Source organism: Stenella coeruleoalba (assembly GCF_951394435.1).
Source record: "Stenella coeruleoalba genome assembly, chromosome: 3".
Taxonomy (NCBI): domain Eukaryota; kingdom Metazoa; phylum Chordata; class Mammalia; order Artiodactyla; family Delphinidae; genus Stenella; species Stenella coeruleoalba.
In genome coordinates, this window is record NC_137148.1 from 6,783,857 (window position 1) to 6,803,395 (window position 19,539).

General features: G+C 48.8%; 1 protein-coding gene across 1 annotated transcript; it reads right to left on the bottom strand.

Annotated features, from left to right (window-relative positions):
* Positions 1 to 4,737: 4,737 nt before the first annotated feature.
* CFAP90 (cilia and flagella associated protein 90) lies at positions 4,738 to 19,169 on the bottom strand (the record flags this gene model as incomplete). The annotated part of the gene is made up of 3 exons (XM_079916907.1): positions 18,737 to 19,169; positions 6,667 to 6,783; positions 4,738 to 4,917 (listed from the first exon to the last, which is right to left on the bottom strand). The coding sequence occupies exons 1-3, from the start codon at positions 18,881 to 18,883 to the stop codon at positions 4,738 to 4,740; spliced, it is 444 nt and encodes a 147-aa protein (XP_079773033.1). The 5' UTR covers positions 18,884 to 19,169.
* Between the last annotated feature and the right edge of the window lie 370 nt (positions 19,170 to 19,539).

Genomic DNA, 19,539 nt, shown 5'->3' on the forward strand with positions numbered 1-19,539 from the left:
TAAGGCAATAAAACTAGGGGGTGTATATTATCTTCCGGTGCATGTTCTTTTTTGGAAAAATATGGTAGCTCGCCAACCGCATCTGCTAGTCTGATACTAAAACACACAGTATGTGTGACTAAGTTGATTTTGTCACCCCCCCCCCCATGGAATCCGACTGTGTTCACCCACGTGTCTCATTGCAGTGACTGTCCACGGGCCCAGCTGGGATCCGTGGCACCGTCACCTTGCTCTGTCGTGTCTCGTGCCAGCAGCACGTCACCATCCATCACCAGAATTAGTTCTTACAACCTAGGACTAGTTTTGTACCAAACACGTCTGATGTTTTGATGCCATTGTCTTTTGTAAGGTTAATTCATTAAAAGTTTTCTGTACTTTGGTTGAGAGTCTGTCTCTTTCCCGCCCCTGCCCCCTCTTATTCTTTCTCCTGCGGTTTGCTCCAGAACTGAGTTGGTTTGCCACTGATTCTCCCATGGGCAGTTGTTTCAGAAGCAGAGATTGAACTCTCCTTGGGTAAATCAGATCGGGACAAAGTTTGTGATGTCGATCATTGATTACGCAACTCCTTGGAAAGAAAGACAGTATGCTTCACTGTGTCACGTGGTCTGTTTCCACTTTGGCATCTCGAGGGAATATTTGCAGGGAAAAATAGTTTACTAGTAAAAAGATTCTCTACTAGCAGTGGCACGCACTCCATCCACATACTCTGATCTACTGTAATACGTCGGTAGAGCTATGAGGCCCCGAATGATTGGGAACTAGGTACATCAGCTTCACAAGAGTCTGAACTAACGAGAGAAGCCACCAAAGCCCCACGAGCTGCCTGTTATGTCTGAGGAGACTTAAGAAGGCACAGGGACTTCCCTGGTGGTCCAGGGGTTAGGACTTCGCCTTCCAATGCAGGGGGTGCGGGTTCGATCCCTGGTCGGAGAACTAAGACCTCGCAGCCAAAAAACCAAAACATAAAACAGAAGCAATATTGTAGCAAATTCAATAAAGACTTTAAAAATGGTCCACATCAAAAAAAAAAAAAAATCTTAAAAAAAAAAAAAGGGCCCAAAGCCAATCTCGATGCATTTTGGAAGAGAGAAGACCTGGAAAACTGTGTTCTTGTAAATCCAACTCAAGAGTTTTGGTTTCTTTCTTCCCCTAAAGAAATCATACTTTGCCAAAGGGTGAAAAATAGGTCATGCATAATCAAATGTTTAAAAGCAAAGCCGCAAATGCCAGCCTGGCTGGGCACACCATAGCTCAGGGCAGGCATCTGTAAGAAGTTGAGGACCCCAGGGATGCATTAGGAAGCGGCTGGGAACTCGGACTTGAAGCAGGAGCTCTCCGTTTAATCCCTGACTGTTTTTTTTTTACTAGCTGTGAGACTTTGAACACATTTTTCAGTTTTTCTTAGGACTTTTTTCCTCATTGGTAGCTCATGGGATCAGATCCGATTAAAAGAGCTAAAGACCGTGAGAGAGGCTGGCAGGTACCCACGCCTTGCTCCAGCTTGTTGGACCCAGTGCATTGCAGGATCAACATGGCCACCCTGCCAGGGCTTTGGCTCATACTGGGTAAAAAGAGCTTATCGAAATTAATAACCGGCCTTCATCATCAAAGTGGGAATACAGCATGACTTGTCCAACTGTCTGCCCCAGTCAGAAAGGTTTTGATCCTATAATTGCCACTCAGCATTGACATTTATACATCTAATTCTCCAAAAAGGTGACTGAGAGAAGAAAAATAGTATAAGAGCATTTCTCTTCACTGTAACCGAAATCTGGACTAGGATGCCCTATGTTTCAGGGACTTCGAACTGCCCCTGTGGGTTCTTCCTCCCTTGGAGCCTACAGCATCCATCCTGGGGCTCTTTTTGTCACCTGCCCTTAAAGGTAGACACCTGCAGATGGGTGATTCACCCAGTGCCCTTATCTGTGCCCCTCAGCCCCTGCCCCGGATGCAGAAGGAGAACTGTTTTTCCCCAAAGCTGTATCTCCAGCCTTATCAAACAATAGATTTTTTAAAGCAAGCAGAGTCATTATCAAAGTCCACCTCGCAAAGGCCTGTGCACACATGTGTCTCTCAAAGTGAGGTTCCCAACCAGCAGTATCAGCATCACCTGGGAACCTGTTAGAAATGCACGTTTTTCAGGCCCCAATGCAGACCTGCCAACTCAGAAATCCTGGTGGGGGGCCCAGCATGCCCCCTGTACTTTGCAGAGCAAGTCCTCCACGTGATTCTGCCTGAGGCCCCCAGCATTTTACAACAGAGGAACCAGCGGCAGAGAGGTTCAGGGGCTTGTCCGAAGTTTCCCAGTTGATCAGTGACTAAGACGAGACTAGAAGGGAAAACTGCCTGTTTCCTGAATTTGAACGTGTGACTTGTGGTCAAGGCTCCCTAAGTTCAGGCAACTACGGACATTGCTGTGAGCAAATCATGCAAATGAGAGGACTCGCCAGCCATGTGCATCATGGCTACAGCATTGATATCACGTAAGAATCTTGCCTCAAAACCCTCCTTAACCTCTCAGTCTTGTAGGAAGCCCCCCTCTCATGAAAAACACTGTGAGTCCAGTCCCCTTAACACTGCAGTATTTTTAATACATCTGTTTAGAAAAGTCTACGTTGTCATGACTCTTCCATGTTATTCTTTTTCCCAGCTCAGTGTGCTTTCCTAAAGACAGCAACACTCTGCTTTTGAAAAAAACACTGACAAATGGAAATTTAATAAATCAAAACAAATTATTTTAATGTATGTTTTTCTTTGATAAGATGACTAATGGGCATTCACTGATTGGCTTTAAGGTGTAAAAGTCAAAATGCTGGGAGAAATATAATTTTCCTTTGCTTCCTAATAAACAAGAGTGCTTTTGAAAGCTTGCCCAATTAAAGCCCTGCTTTTTAAAAGTAGTAGAAGGTTAAGGGAGTAGAATCTGACTCAAAGTAACTGAAAATAATCTGACATTGATTTATCGCAACTACTTTCAGATGAAGGCATTTCTTTTTTATTTATTTATTTATTTTTGGCTGTGTCGGGTCTTCATTGCTGCACACGGGCTTTCTCTAGTTGTGGTGAGCAGGGGCTTCTCATTGCGGTGGCTTCTCTTGTTGCGGAGCACGGGCCTAGATGCATGGGCTTCAGTAGTTGCGTCACACAGGCTCAGTAGTTGTGGCTTGTGGGCTCTAGAGTGCAGGCTCAGTAGTTGTGGTGCACAGGCTTAGTTGCTCCGTGGCATGTGGGATCTTCCCGAACCAGGGCTCAAACCCGTGTCCCCTGCACTGGCAGGCAGATTCTTAACCACTGGGCCACCAGGGAAGCCCCAAAGGCATTTCTTAGAGATGGCTTGTCTTTCTTGGTAATCAAGACTGAAGAAAGAATAATTTATAAAAATTTCCATCACCCAAACTTTATATATTTTCTATCATGTTACTATAAACATGCTTAATGCACCCAAAGGCATTCCAAATAAACTGCTATTTGTTTGAAAAAACATAGGAGACACCGACAGTGAAAAAACATTTTCAAAAGTATAAGGAAATAGTTAAGAATCATTCAGCCTTGAAATTGCCAGGAACGCAGTGTCATAAGTCCTTAGAGAATCAAGACAATAAAACCAGCAATGGAGGAATCAGCATTGAAATTAATTAGATCACCTGCCATTAACTGCTAAGCTGTGGAAAATTTAATCATGATAGGTGAGGGATGATTTCTTGCAAGAAATCCATTCATTAAAAACACAGCCAATATCTTAATGCTTGAATAAGTTTCAAATCACCTCCAAACTAAACATTTCTAACTTTGGTTAAAGGCAGCAGCTGCTTCCTAAAAGAAAACTGTTCAAAGTGACAGTCACAGCCCCTATCGTGCAGGTTAAGACCACACTCCAGTGGCTTATGGATTCCCACACAAACTCCTCGGGGTTTAGAACTCCCACTTTAAAGCTGAGGAAATGTGGGCTCAAGTAGGTGAGACAATTTGCCCTACCCCATGCAGCTAGAAGATGCAGGAGCCACAGTGTTACCCAAGTCTGTCGAGCGCCAAAGCCCGATCTCTTCCTGTGACCTCTGGCTGCTTCTCCACCGAGGGATGACAGCAGCATTGCTGGCCACCGAGGCCACCCATCCTACTAGGGACTTTTGTCCTCGGTTGTCCAAAATTCTGTTATTTGTGGCTCAGGCCTGTGGCGGGGTGGGGGGAGGAATGCTGTAGACGCTAGAGTTCAGCTGTGCCGAAAGGCAATTTCATTATCTTCCCATTAAGTATTGTTTGTGCTGTGAGACGGTAGCGGTTTCCATAACCGGTAAGAAAAGGACCTGCGCACCATTGCCACGAGTGCCTCCGCCAGGAAGACTCGCAGACGTGGAGAGGAGCGAACAAAGATTAGCCCAACCGCTGTCAAGGGGGAGCAAGGTTTTCATTGTATTCAGATGCTCATAATGGATCAGTCTCCAGCATCATTTCATCTGAAATCGGTTCGCGTGAAAACCGTCATACTAGGTAGGTGTCCATCCTCAGACTCGCAAGCCTTTGGCCAGGCTGGTCGCCAAGGAAACGTGCGGGAAGCAGCCCTGCGCGGTCCTTCCCGCGGTCCCAGTGCATCGGGGGCACATCAGGGGTCGCCCGCTGGCCCGGGAGGTCCACACAGGGACCCTGAGGCCGGCGCCACACCGCGTCCCCCCTTCCCCTTCCCCCCCGCCCCCCCAGTGCCATCCCTCTCGCCCGCGCCCTTCGGGCCATGCAAGGGCGTCAGGCCGGAGAAATGTGACCGAAGCCAGGAGCCTTGATGCTGGGGATGTCGTTCTTCCGGTAGAAGTCGGCCTTCACGTGGCCGGCGCGGCAGTGATCCCGGTTCGGGGGCTCCACAGGCTGGTGGATGCGCCGCCCATAGACAGAAGATGTCAGCACACACACTGGCCTCTCGCGCTCCTGTTGGGGGTGAGGGTCAGGGAGCAGAGCGCTCTTACCTGTCCAGTCCGCGTGCCGCGCATCTGCGCCCCACCTCCACCTGGCTTCTTAGGACCCCTCCACGCTGACGCCGCGGGAGGGGGACCTCTTTAACCAATTCACACCCTGTCCCCTCTGCTCAGGGCCTGCCGCTGTCCTCAAGTCTTTCAGAGGAAAGACCAAGGTCTCACACGGGGCAACAGGTACCCACTGACTTCAGGGTCCTGTTCCTCCCCGTCTCCTCCCTTCTCCCCGAGCTCCTACTGCCTGTCTTCTGTCCGCCTTCTTCCTTCTCCCAGATACACATCTCCCCAGATCTCCCATCTCCCCAGACCTCCCATATCCCCAGACCTCTCATCTCCCCAGATCTCCCATCTCCCCAGACCTCTCATCTCCCCAGATCTACCATCTCCCCAGACCTCTCATCTCCCCTATCCCCCATCTCCCCATGCTTCATCCCCCAGACACCCTCATCTCCCCAGGCCCCCCCATCATGTCCCCAGCCCCCTTCATCCCTTTCATTTTCTCCATCCCCTTAAAAGGCTGTATTTCTCTGCATACCACTTATCGATACCTGGCATCCAGGTCATTATTTATTTGGCTTTTATTTTTCTGTCTCCTCGTGGGAATGTCAGCTCTAGGAGGACAGACACTTCTGTTTTCCTCCCTTTATACTCAGTGGCACATGGGAGGTGCTCAAAAACTCTGACTGGATCTAAGTCATGCCAGGTGTGTGCTTATGAGAGAAAAGCACTCACTTCACTACCAACTTGGAATGAATTAACTCAAACCAAAACAACAGAAAAACAAAGTTAATGTCTGTGACTTAAGTGGTGATACTTCATAGTACCTCCATCACTTAATTTCACAGCAGTTAAAGGTTTCTTTGAAAGTGACCCGGTGGTCTTCTTAAACATTAGCTGCTACAGGCAAAACTCCTCTGATCCAAAAAGGAATCCCACCAGGAGCTTTTTCATCCAGATTTCTGTGTATTGTATAAAGATTATGATATTAATACAGAATCCAGATCGTAATAAACATACTGTCCTCGGATCAGATTTAGAGAGACAATGTCCTAGTGTGGAAGAGGGTTTAACCCAGCGGCAGGTGGGCTCGACCATGCCAAGGGGATGCACAGCCTCCTTCCCCCACCCCCATCCCTATCAACCCCCCTCTCTACGCCCACACCTCCAACCCACCACCCAACCCCCTGTACCTGCTGTGAGCCTGACCTTCTCACCCTCTGAGTTTGGTTCCCTCTGTTGGTCACCACCCATCCTGTGCAGCTGACGAGAAGCAAAGCCCTTCCTCTCAGAAAACCAGAGATAAAAGCAGAGATAAAAGAAGAACTGAGCCGTATGTGGTACATACAGTGGCCTGGTAACTTGGGAGAAATACTCTTTCCTGCATGTGTGGTTTCATCCCTGGAAGGCCAGTGTTCTTAGAACTATGATAGCCAGGCCTGGGAGGTTAAGCAAAGACCTATTTATCTATTGAAAAGAACTCCTGAGTTTTGCTGTCATGGAACTGTTACATTCTAGAGGACCAACCAACAGTCACAAAAATTAATACACAGTTTAACATGGCAGAATGGAGTGAGCTGTGACAGTAGCTTAGTCTTCACTTCCTGGCACAGTGAGACAGGGGAGAGCCTCACAAAGGCGAGTTACGTGCAGCCAACTGCACACAGTGAATCTGTTCACACCCAGCGATACCCTGCCTTACTATTACCTCCTCGTTAACACGAAGTCCCAGGCTTTTTGCATGTTCTCTGTCGTCTCGGTGCAATTTCTGATTATAACCTGGGTTCCTCTTAAAAACACAGTCATAGAGGGAAATGATTCCGGTCTGGGAATAAAAAGAGAAAGAAAGCCATGGTTCATTCAAGGCCTGAGCTGTGGAAGCTTCATGCGGCTTGAGAGCCCAAACTCTCCCTGATGAAGAGTGGAGATGTATAGAGATTACCGACTGCACCGAACACCACCCCTCGGGCAGTGACCAGAGCAGGGACGCCAGGCCCCAAGTTCCTGAGAGGCCCGACAGGATGGAGATGTTTCCAGGGACACTTTTCCTAGACTGTTACAGACTCCTTCGTCCCAGAGGAGGCTCCTGCCTCTCCCTGACTCCACCCTAGGGCTCAAGTCTTAAAATTATGATAATCCACTCAATATATGTGTTCTCTCCTCCATTTTTTTTTTTTTTTTTTTTTTTTTGGCCATGCCGCGTGGCATGTGGGGTCTCAGCTCCCTGACCAGGGATCTTACCCGCGGCCCCTGCAGTGGAAGCTTGGAGTCTTAACCACTGGACCGCCAGGGAAGTCCCTCTCCTTCATTTCTACTTTTCTTGAATTTCTCAAATTTTGTATAATAGGCTTGTACTGCTTTGAAAAACTCACAATAACTGAATACTAGGACAATATACCCAAATAGAAGTTCTCCCTCTCTAGAGAGAAATATTTTCTTTAATCATATGTGGCAGCTATAAAAACTGTAATTCATATGTATATGAACACATATATTTGGTATATGTTATATATGTGTATATATACATATGTATAATATACACATATATCCAAACATAGTATAAAATACTCACACGCACAGCTCTAATGTGTTAGAAAATGATCCCGTTAACAGAGCTGCCATCTGTAACATCTCCATTTTTTTATCCCCAATTTTTCTTACTACAAAAATAAAACTGCCTCATTTGGTAGCTAGTAAAAGGAAACGAAATCCACGCGTTAGCTGATCTTTAATCTTCACCTTGTAAGTCAGGCCTGTCATTTCTGTTCCTCCAGCCCAGGGCCAGCTGCCTTGAATCCTCCAGCAGCAAAGGCAGATGCGCCACCTCGCTGGAATTTGGGATTGCGGGGCCGCTAACCTCTGCTTGCTTGTTTGTTTTCATCCTGAATAGTAATGTTAGAAGAGTCCCCCTCCGACGGAAGGACACAGAGGTAGAAGGTAACGGTGAAAAGGATGCACGTTGTGTGCAGTCTGTTCGAAAACACATCCCGCCCATTCTCAGTGTGGGAACTCAAGAGCTGCTGACAACAGCGGATATGGCTGCAGTGTGATGTACCTTCAGCCCAGCCGTGAAAACTCCTTCACAGCTCATCTGTCCCATGCACGACGTGCCACTCCAGCTCGGGAAGGTTTGAAGATAACTCAGACACGGCTGCTGTCCTGGTGCCATTAACCATCTAGTCAGGAAAACAACGCCGTCTTTTAGAAACATGATTTTCAAGTTCTTCAGAATTTCAGTGGTACCACGTTCAAGGCACTTATTCAGTGTTGCTGGAATCCCGGTTTGCCTACGTTCCGAGTCACTCCAAGTGACTAGAGACAGGAGCCATGGCTTCTGAATCCGTGCCCTGATGGTCATTTAATGAGGTCACCTCGCAGGAGCTTCTTCTTGGCTTTGTCTTCCCTCCCCCACTCAGCTGCTGGGCCTGTGCACGCATTGGTTTGGCCGGCTCTGACTTTCACGCCTCCTGAAGGCCACCTACACCCTACAACCTCCTGAAGGTAACCTTGTACTCATGGGATTAAAAAGCAAAAGACCCAAATCAGTGGAGAGGTGATAACATTATTCAGCTTTTGGTACTGTGAACATTGGCTAGCTGTTTGGGAAAAAAAGAAAAAGAAAGCTGGGTCTTTACATCACCCTATGGACAAAAGTAAACTCTGGATGGATTAGAAAAATAACTGAAAGGAAAACCCACAAGGGACCTCCTAGGCAAGAAAGCAATGGAGAAATATCACAAAGAAAATATCCATCACTTTGACCATGTAAAAATCAGACATTTGCTTATCAAATAAAATTCAAACTTAAAAAACCTTCAGGAAATGAAGAAGAAATCTCAGTATCTTTAACATCAGTGTGTAGGATGTCCACAGAAGCAGAAGCTGGTGGGGTTGGCTGCGTGCTCACTTCTAGCCTAGAGGGATTAAGCAAACCTCACAGGAAACCTTTTTTTGGGTAAGCTACGGGGCCAGCGGGTCCAGCAGAGACACAGCAGAAGCTCAAGGATGCCACCCACTCTGCTGGGATGGTGGGACACAAATTCTCCAAAGGAGCATGCTCGCCTTCTGTAAAGGGGGTATTGCAATGCAGACCCTTCCCTTTGGGGTTCAGAGCTACTGGCCAGGCCCGGCAGAGGCAGACACGAACTGTAACTTGAAACCCCATCACCCCTACATCGCCCGCATTTACACGGTAATGTAGGCTGGGCTCTTGGTCATAATGTAGATTTTCCATTGTCACTGGAATCCCTCCTGGCCTGACTGACCCGTGAAATGGGTGTGTTTCGGGAAAGAGCTGCCGTGGGCAACAGAATGACCTGGTTTCCTAGGACCGAGCACCTGAGTGGGAGCTGCACCTGCAGCCAGAGCCCTTCTGCACCCTGAGAACCTTGGGCCAGAGAGCAGGAGGCCAGCGGCCAGTCTCTGCTCCCTGCAGTGACTAGCTGCTCCCGGGTGTGCGGCTCAGCCCCACCACAAGGGGGCAGCCCTGACAGAAGGGGAAACAGGGATCCCCCTTGTGCTGGCTTCCTGTGCAGGTGGCCCATTCCCGCCTGCCCCTCCTGAACTGAGTAAGCCCCTGGGGTCCTTGGACTTGTCCTGGGAGAAAGACTAAAGAGGGAGGAACGAACTCAAGAACAGAATGAGAATGCCATCGCTGTTACCTGAACGAGGAAGGAAGTCTTGCTTCATTCTGTCCCCTATGATGGAGAAACCCACTGCAATATGCAGCTTTACAGAATAATGCCTATTTCTTCTCATTCTAATTGGGTCTCCTAAAATACTCTATGGAAGTAAGATCTATGAGCAGCAATGCCGGACTCCCATCCCCAGGATTAGGTACCAACAGCCTACTATATCTTAGAAGAGTCTTTATTAGAAATCTCACTGCTGACGGATGTGATCGGAATCTTTAAGTCTTCTGCGTGGGGATTTTGCTTACTCAGGACTTTCCAGAGTAAAAACGAGTTTTTTTCTATCATTGAAAAATAAGAAAAATTTAATCCATCACCAGGCAGGCAGCCTTACTTAGTAATGTGACTGTCCATTTCCAAATCCTAATCAAACCAAAAATCTGGGTTTTCCCGGATTTTAATTATTAATCTTTCTTCTTTCAGTCTTTTTTATTCCTTTATGATTTGAAGCAAAATGATATTAAGAAAAGCCAAACTGGATTTAGATGCTGCCACAAAACAGAGCTTCTGGGTTCCTGATATTTTGCTATTAAAATCTCTCAAGGGATTTCCTCTATTTCACAGATGACTGTTTTTTTTTAAAGTCAAAGCAGAGCCCCTTTATTTTTCTCTCATGATTTCCTTAGCTCCTTTGTGTTTTGAGTATCATTATAATGTATTCTGGTCTTATTCTGGTCGTGGTGTCTGATCGCCCACGATCAGTTTCCCTATGGCGACCCCTACTCCTAACACTGAAAAATCACTCCAGTCTGTAGCCCTGGGCTGACGCCGTAAGACCAGTGGGGGCCTTCAGTTTTCAGCCTCCAAAGCACATTGGGTCTACTTTGTGCCAGGTACTCTCCTAGACTCTGGAACAGAAATAGGGAGACCCTACTTTAAAGGAGACCACCTAAAGGCTGGGAATGGAAATAAACCCACTAATTAAAATATCTCAACATAACACCCAGGGAGGAACAGAGGTATGTACAAAGTACAGTAGCACCAAAGAAGGAAGGATCAGCTTTTGTCTGGCCTGGGGGTAACAAGTGGATGCAAATGAAGTTGACAGGAGGGACCACACCACTGTAGCCAAGGCCACTGGGGAGTAAGCTCCCTGTGTGTTAAATTCATATGTTGAAGTCCCAACCCCTAGTACCTCAGAACATGACCTTATTTGGAAATAAGATTACTGAAGGCGTAATTAGTTGAGGTCAGACTGGGATAGGGTGGGTCCCTAATCCAACAAGACTGGTGCCCTTATTAAAAGAATTTGCACACAGGCACAAATAGGCAGAAAGTAAAGATGATATGAAGAGACACAGGGAGAAGACAGCTGAGCTAAGGAGAGAGGCGGGGGGACAGCTTCTCCCTCACAGCCTCAGAAGGGACCAACTCTGCCAGCACCTTGATTTCAGATGTCTAGCCTCCAGAAACTGTGAGGCAATAAACTTCTGTTGTTTAAGCAGCCAGGTCTGTAGTACTTTGTTACAGCAGCTCTAACAGCATACGCGATAAGGAGAAGTAGCCATCTTTTGAACGATGGAAAGTAAGGATAGAGATAGTACAAAGGTTACTGCAGTGGAACCAGAGACCCAACCATGGAACACTCTGCTCAGGTAAACTGAATCGGTAGACCTACTGGCTTGGTAGACATCACCAATGTTCAGTGCTCCTCTACTGACTACACAGAGGATTAATCTTCCCTCTCCTTTAGGTTAGTGAAGCCATGAGCCCAGTTCTAACCAATGAATGGTGCGTAGAGGTGACATGTGACTCTTCGATCGGAAGTATTTAAGAGCTGGTGCCAGGGACTCCTGAAGCTTCAGACTGAGGTGTTAGCAGCTTCCACGGTGGCCACAGAGGGACGGTACTGGGCAGAGTCACCCTTCTGATCCCTGTTGGACGCTTAGCATGAGAAATAAGCTTTGTTTCAGGCCACTGAGACTTTGGGGGTTGTTCGTTACTGCAGCATAACCTAGCTTATCATGACTAATGCAAGTTGATAAACAAGGAAGAAGCCCTAGCCCACCACCTCCAGCCCACAGGGTGCCTGGGGGCTGTCTCTTCTGGGGTTGTGGGCGTTATTATGCCCAGTGCCTCCTCCCAAACTTGGAAGCTCTCTTCCTCCCAGAAGTTACACAAACTCTCACACAAATAGTTGGGGGAAGATTTCGAGCAAACTGAGATTCAAGTCCTTTATTTTCTCCTCCCTTCCAGACCATTCTGAATATAAATGCACTCTTCATTGTAAGTTTCCATCACAATTAGGCCAGGGCCAATTGACCAGCTCTGGCCAGGAAATGTGGGTGAAACCAGCGGACGCCATCTCCTAGGCCTGGTCCCTAAGAAACTCACAGCAGGCCTCCACACTCTCTCTCCTTGCTCACTGACCAGCAATTTAAAGGATCCAGGGAGAGACCCAAAGTCCCAAAGATTCCCAGGCCCTGGCAATAATGGAGTCACTATAACAGAGAAGCTCAGTTTCCCAAGTAACTGCATTAAGAAGACCCGCCCAGGAGAAACATACATGTTGGGCTGTATTTCATTACGTTATGTTTATATGCTTAAGGCCACCGGCGCACTTATGTTAACAACCTGCTCTCTGGAGAAAAAAGACCTGATTTGTAGTGTTTGCTAATTTCTGTGGTGTAAATACTCCCATCATGGCCAACTTCAGGCTTCCAGTTGAATGCAGAGTTCAGAAGAGATGCTAAAAGTCCCCTCTTTGTCAGTATGATCAGGCTCTGACACACCACTAGTTAAGACTCTCAGGGTTTGGGGTCCATTTGTTTGCATAGCACATCCTAGCCCACCTTTATTAATAAGGTTATGACCGAGCTCCTCTCATCTCCTCTCCTCAGGGGACATAGTACTGCTATCTCTCACCTGGAGGCTTTCAGGTACTGTTTGCCTACCCAGAGCTTTGTGACCTACTTTTAAAACTGAAAATTCCCAAGGTGACTGAAAATGGTTTTCTTTGATTCATAAGGGCCTCATTTTACTTCTGATAAATTCAGTGCTTCTCCTTGGGAGTCAAGCAGTGTATGAAGCTTAAGGAGTATGTTTTCATTAATTTTAATATTGTTCAAAATTCTATCTCTCAGAAGAAATGTCGCTTGTCAAGGACATAATGATAACTTTTTAAAAAGCACAATACTCAACTATTCTCTTTGGTTTGTGGCAAAGATTGTATTTCCTCTCTGGTGTGTTAAGATCACAAGTTTGGGAAATTTTCATAACTTTCCAAATAATCTGAATAGTTTATCAATTTAATAAGAATGAAGCCAGTTGCCTTCTCTCTTCCATTGATACCAGCTCCCCATTTGCCCCCTCTTCCGCCCCCTGCCCCCCAGCAATTCACATCAAGGAAGAAAGGGCCATCCACGGGGGCTGAAACCTGAATCTAGTCTTACATGTTGTCACTTGGTCAAATATATTGGGGAAAATGCTGTTTGTTTTCATGTATCATTTGCTTGTTGTACTTCTTAAAAGGGGATGATTTTGAAAAAAAGTCTGAGATACACTATTAAATGAAAAGAGCATGCTGCAAATATATACACGTAGATGCGCGATCGTGTGTGAACATGTTCTTATATTTAAAAGTTTGACATACATGACTGCATTCATAAACGCATGTGGAAAGGCATGCACCGTGTGCTCACATGGGTGGTCATGACTGGTGGGAACCAACGGGTAGGAAATTCCCTATTCCTGGTGTTTCCTTCCAGAGGAATCACTTCCACTAGAAGGGCATACATGACCTCTCCTCTCACTCCTTTATCCCTCTTGGGTGACCTGCCCCCCTTCCACCTGCCCTGGAGGAAGACACTGAGCCCCACCCTCCAGGCCTTAAGTTCCCAGGGGCAGGTCACTGAACAGTACAAGCGCAGCAGCTCAGACAGAGAGCGGCAACCAGAGTCCACTCCCAAGTTTAGTCCCCCGAGGAGAAGAGCAAGGTCAAGGATAACCCAAACAGCAGATAATCCAAAAGGAAACCTCTGTTTAGTCTAAGAAGCTAAGCTCATCAATCGCTGACTTGTCTCTCTGTTTAAAAAATCCGCATCCATTTATTCATCCTCACTGGTTCATCAGCCAGTGAGACCGTGGGCACTCTTTCTATCGCTGAGGACAGAGGATTCGCACAAATAAATCCCTGCCCTCGTGGAGCTCATATTTTAATAGGAGAGAAAAAACCAACAAGATAACCAAGTGAAATATTTAGTAGGTTAGATACTAACACATGCAAAGGAGAAGATCAGGCAGGATGGGGAGTGTGTCTTGGTGGGCAGGGGGCGGGGCAGGCACACTTGCATTTGGCTAGTACACATTGGGACTGGAGTGCATGCGGGTGCAAGATGGATAAGATAGAGAAACTTGCCTAGATTTTGACAGGTGGCCCAGCAACAGAACTGGAGCTCATGTGTCCTCCACAGCCCCTAGGAGTGGCCAAGCCTGTATGGCAGATGTACTTGATGCCTAAAGGTGAAGAGGGTCCAGGAAGGGCTTGGGGAGCTGGTATTTAATGCTTCCTGTATCCTGGACGTGGGCATAGGGACACCCCTTTGCACCTCTGTGCAGTCAACACCCATCGTTATGTTTACCAAGCGCTTGGCTGCACGAGGCAAAGGAAATTCAGTATCAGGAGGGTAAAGAAACAGTCAGCCCCTTGCCTCTTTCTCTCCACCACACACCGTCACAGAAAGTCAGCTAATCCCACCAACACTAAGGTTGGACTTTCTGAGCAAAGCTTCACTCAAGACACAGCTACCCACAATTCACATTAGCATGAAGGAAAGCATATTCTAAAACTGCCTAAGATTTTTTTTAATGTAGCTTTTAGACTTTGAGAAATTTAATCAAAACTGTCATAAAAGGGCATTCTCCTTTGACTTAGCCTTTCCATTTCAGTAGCAGAAATGCTGCACGAGGCAGAAGAAGAAAAAAGTAATTTCAAAACACCATTGAACTGAATCTATGGAACACTATTTCGTAGAAAAAGCCCACACTGCTAGAGGCTCCCTAGGGAGCAGGACAGCACTTGATAGCATTTTCGCTGGCAGCTTTAGAGGACAAATTTGTCTTAAGATCCAGGGTATTACTGGGGCTTTAACTAAGTGTGCTGCTGCAAGAGCTTTGACTCTGGGCTCCTGCGGGGGAGATGCCTTATAGAACATCAGGAACCACCAGATTGTCACGCAGACTACCTGCCTCACCTGTGTTAATTTCCAACAGTGAACAAGATGGAGGATAAAAGGCCCCAGGACCGGTCCCTCAATGAAAGGAAACTCTAATCATCACTAAGAAGAACAAATAATAAGAAGAAGAGCTCTTCCTACATTGGGCTTACTACGTGCCACTTTCCACCCATTAATTAAATTAATTCTCATAAGAGCTCCATGCATTTGGTGCTGTTCAATCCCTGATCCCGAGACGGGCAAGGTGAGACAGAGTGTTTGAACTAATAACACAGAGGACTGATAATGCAGGACGCCTGGGCCTGTGCTACTAAGGAACTAGCCGGTGAGTGTGACACACAGCAACTGACTTAAGAGCTACTTTTGCAATGTTTCTTCCCAGCTTTGAGCGGGGCCTGGAATTATTTACAAAGAATTTAGGGGCAGGTGAGACCCCAGCAAACCTGTGATACAGAGTTCATCCTTTTTAGTCCAAATGGTCTCAAGGTCAGAGAATCAGCTTCTGGAATCCTGTAGCTGATTGAATACCAGCACATACAAGGTCATTATTGCCATTGGTAGCTGGCTTGCAAATGGACTTTGAAATGTCTTTTGTGGTTCTTGCTGCTTTGAAGGCTTTTTTATTTAGTTGTTAACCTTTCTCCTGCATCATTTTTTTCCCTGTGACGCTAAAGGCCTCAGGACTTGAACTTGCCTGTGACCCCAGCTATCAACAGTACTGATTTTTTTTTTCTTAAAATCTGCTTTGCATTAATTTGTCTAAGGCCCATCCCTCCATTGGCAGTAAGACATCAGAGCAGATGTTGGCAAGCATTTTCTGTAAAGGGACATATAGTCACTGTTTTAGGCTTTGCAGGTGCCATGGTCACTGTTGCAACTATTCAACTCTGTGTGGTTGCCATTGACAATACTATACACATGGGCATGTGACTGTGTTTTAATAAAACTTTCTTAATACAGCTGGCAGGGCAGATTTGGCCCAGGAGGCTTCCTATGCATGGCCCCTGCACCAGAGGGGTACATTTCTTGCCCATTTCTGATCTGCTTCCAAGTACGGAGCCCTGGTCACCTCATACCTTGGGCGTCTCTCTGCCCCTTGGTTGATTTGCCCCAGAAAGGTGGAGCCATGTGTCAGATTGGTGAATTTAGGAAGAATAAACTGAGTCTGCCAAACTCAACTCTGCCCCTTTTCCCTTGGTAGTGTCTGGCCCACAGGGGGTAGAGGGGTCTTCTCTGCTTTTTCCGGCACCCACATCTCTCGTGGCTGGATGGGTAAATCCATCTGATTCAGAGCTTCAGTCTCGCCAAGTCCAAACCCATTTGCCCAGAGTCCTTAGCGGGATCCTGCACCCTGGCTTTTTTCTCTGACAGATATGTATCTTGGTCCCCACCTGCTTAATCCTTTATCTTATTTCCCTATAGCCTCAAAGTGGTAATCAATAAGACCCCTCAAAGATACACATAAAATGGTGTACTGTGAATTTTTTCATTATGTCAAGAAGCCGGATAATACTTATATACTTTCAATAAAACAGCGTGGACCAACTTAAAACATCAAGACTCCTTGATTTTTGGCTGGTTCTCTCATGCTGTGCATTAATGCTATGCGTGACTCATAAATTCACTGGCAATAAGTTCTTTCAAAATATATTGCTCATGGGAGGAAAAGATATGAGGTCCATGGTGGCTGTGAGGTTGGGAACCACTGCTCTCAATCCCATTCCTGTCTTAATGGTCAGCAGAGATATTCAAGCTCGGGCCAGTCAGGAAACAGGGAGGCAAGGACAGATGAGCTACAGGCGTCCCCTTTCTTCCTCCTGTCCTTTTGTCCTTCCATATCGTCAAAGCCAAGCAGAGAGGCACTACCAGATACAAGAGATCCTCCTGGCTGAGGTTTATGTGTTGGTTTGCTGGGCTGCCAAAACACGAAGTACCCAGAACCAGGGGCTAAGCAACAGACATACACTGTCTCACAGTTCTGGTGGCCAAAGTCGGAGATCAAGGTGTCAGCAGAGCTGGTTCCTTCTGAGGGCTGTGAGGGAAGGATCTGTTCCCAGCCTCTGTCCATGGCTTACAGACAGCTGTCTTCTCCCTGTCCATTCACATCATTTCCCCTCTATGCAGGTCTGTCTCTGTGCCCAAATTGCCTCTTTTCCTAGATGGCAGTCATTTTGGATCAGGGCCCCCCACTAAGGACCTCACTTTGATTACCTCTGTAAAGACCCTGTCACCAAATAAAGTCACATTTTGAGGTGCAGGGGATTAGGACTCTAACATAAGAATAATAGGGGGACACGGTTCAACACATTACAGTTGTCTAAACTAGACATTACTGCTTCTGTTTGCACAGCTAAGCTCCGTGGTATCCTTTCACATGTGGCAAGTACTCAAATGTGTGCTGACCTGATCTAAATGGGGATTCACTCGGGCTCTGTGGATTGTGGGTAGGGAGAAAAGGATGTGTTTGGTGGGAACACCTCACACATCAGGAGGGAAAGACCTCCTTCCTCCCAGGCACTTGGTTAATCTATAGATCCCTCTTCAGGCCACCCCTTATCACTGCAGGCTGAGCATCTCCAATCAATGCGCCTTTTAATAATGATGCCCCTGCTTCCCCAGCTGCAAGACAGGCTGCAGCAACGTACAGTACAAGACACTGGATGGAGACTTTTAGGAAAAACATGGAGAAGAAAGGAATAAACGACCCCCGCAAATTCTGAATGTTTCTTTTCCTTTCCCTTTTCTTGCTGGTTTGGCTGCAGGGTGGCCTTCGCAGACCCTCAGGCTTTCCCCACGACTCGTGTGTGCCTGGTGAGGCCCGGCCACAATCCTGGGACGCTCCCAGCCGCGCTCTCCCTGCCAGCGGCAGTTCAGCCCTGCCTCGAGGTTTCCTTGTTCGCAGGCGGGCTTCTAGGAGGGTTTCCGCGCCCTGGGCGGTCCGGGCTCAGTCACTGCGGCGAAAGCCTTCAGGTAGTGGCTGTTTTCGGGCCGGCCCAGGCCTGCGGCAGGCAGACCCCAGAAGCAGCAGTGCCCCTGCCGGCTGGGTGGCCCCGCGCTCCTGCGACCCTCCTCCAGATCCTGGGCACCAGGCCCACCTTGCTGCTCCCGGCAGAAGTAGAAGCCCAGGGGCTCCCCCTCACTTCCCCCCGGGGGAAAGCTCGGCCCTAACCCACCCCTAAAAGGCTCCAAACACCCGCTGAGCAGTCCCGGCCGCCCAGCCCGCACGCCCGGCCTCGCAGCCCCCTTCCAGGTGAGCGTTTTTCCCCTCCCCCCATCCCCACACCCGGCTCCGAGCCTGCCCATGCTCTCGTGGGGGGCGCGGGGGTCCACCTTACGCCGGTGGTCGTAGTCGCGGTACTCTGAGGTCTAGGAGCCCCAGAGGGAGGCCACTCTCCTACCCTCCCACCACCTTTGACCCGTACGCCCCCTGACTCCCTGCGCCCCGCCCCGAACCCCGCACAGGCAGTGTCGCTCAAGCCCGCCCCAGCTCTTCTGTGCAGCCCTGCCCCGGAGTCCTAACCCGAATCTGCAGCCCCACCTCCCCGGCCCTCCACACTCCGCGGGGCGGCCCCGGCCTGCAGCCCCGCCCCCAGAAGCCCTCGCCGGCAGTGTAACCCCGCCCCCAGCATCCTCCCGGGCAGTGTAGCCCCGCCCCACCCCTTCTCCCTCTAACGCCCTCCCCGGAGGTCCCCCATTCCCCCTCCCCCAGGCCCCTCCGGGATAGTGCGGCCAGGCCCCCAGGACCCCTTCCTGGCAGTGTGACCCCGCCCCCAGCACCCTCCTAGGCAGTGTGATCCCGCCCCCAGCACCTCCCTGGCCCCTCCCCCGCAGTGTAGCGCTGCCCTCAATCCTCCCCCTACCTCCCGTCCCTGCTCTCCAGCCCGCCCCGCCCGCCCCGCCCCGGGCCGCTCACCCTGCCCTGGCGGTAGTAGTAGCTGTACTCCTTGGGGTCCTGGCGCCGCGGCGGGACGTAGCTGAAGGCGGACTGCGCGGAGATGGGCGGCGGCCGGGGCTTGCCCCGCAGCGTGGCGGCGGTGATCTCCTCCTCCTCGTCCTCCATCCGGCCGCAGTGCTCGGTCCCGCCCCCCGAGGGGTCTGGTCCCAGTCCGCCCGCCGCAGGCTGCCCGGCGCCCACGTTCGGCCGTTGCCTGGAAATCGAGGGGGCGCAAAGCTAGGCTGGACTGCGGGGCGGGGAGGGGGTGGGGCCGACCCTCCCCCGCCCCCCGGCACCTCTGTGCACACCCGGGTCTTTCCTTCTTGGAGCGTCGGGGGAGCCTCACCGGCTAAAGCCGCTGCGGGGTTCCCGGGTGGGAGGCACCTCTGGGATCCGCACTTTCCACCGTGCTTACCCTTCTCCACGCAGTGTCGGTTCGTTCACTCAGAGACCATTGTTCGCTGGGCAGTTAATGACCTTGCATCTACTGAGTGCCGGCGCTGGGGATGTAGCCTTGAACCAAGCAGCCCTTGTCCACCGGGATCTGACAGTCTGATGACGAAGACAGGTGATAGGTGTGAAAACGCAAGTAACTTGAAGAGGGTCTGGGACAGTGCTGCCCAGTAAGAAGATAGAGAGGGCCGCGTGTGTAATGTAAAACTTTCTGGCAACCTTGCTCTCATCCTCCCCTGGGCAGAGGTCCTCATAAAAGCACCAGCAAAGGAAAAAAAAAAAAAAACTCTTAGAGTCTACTGCCACTTTCAACCTCTCCAGTCTCTTTT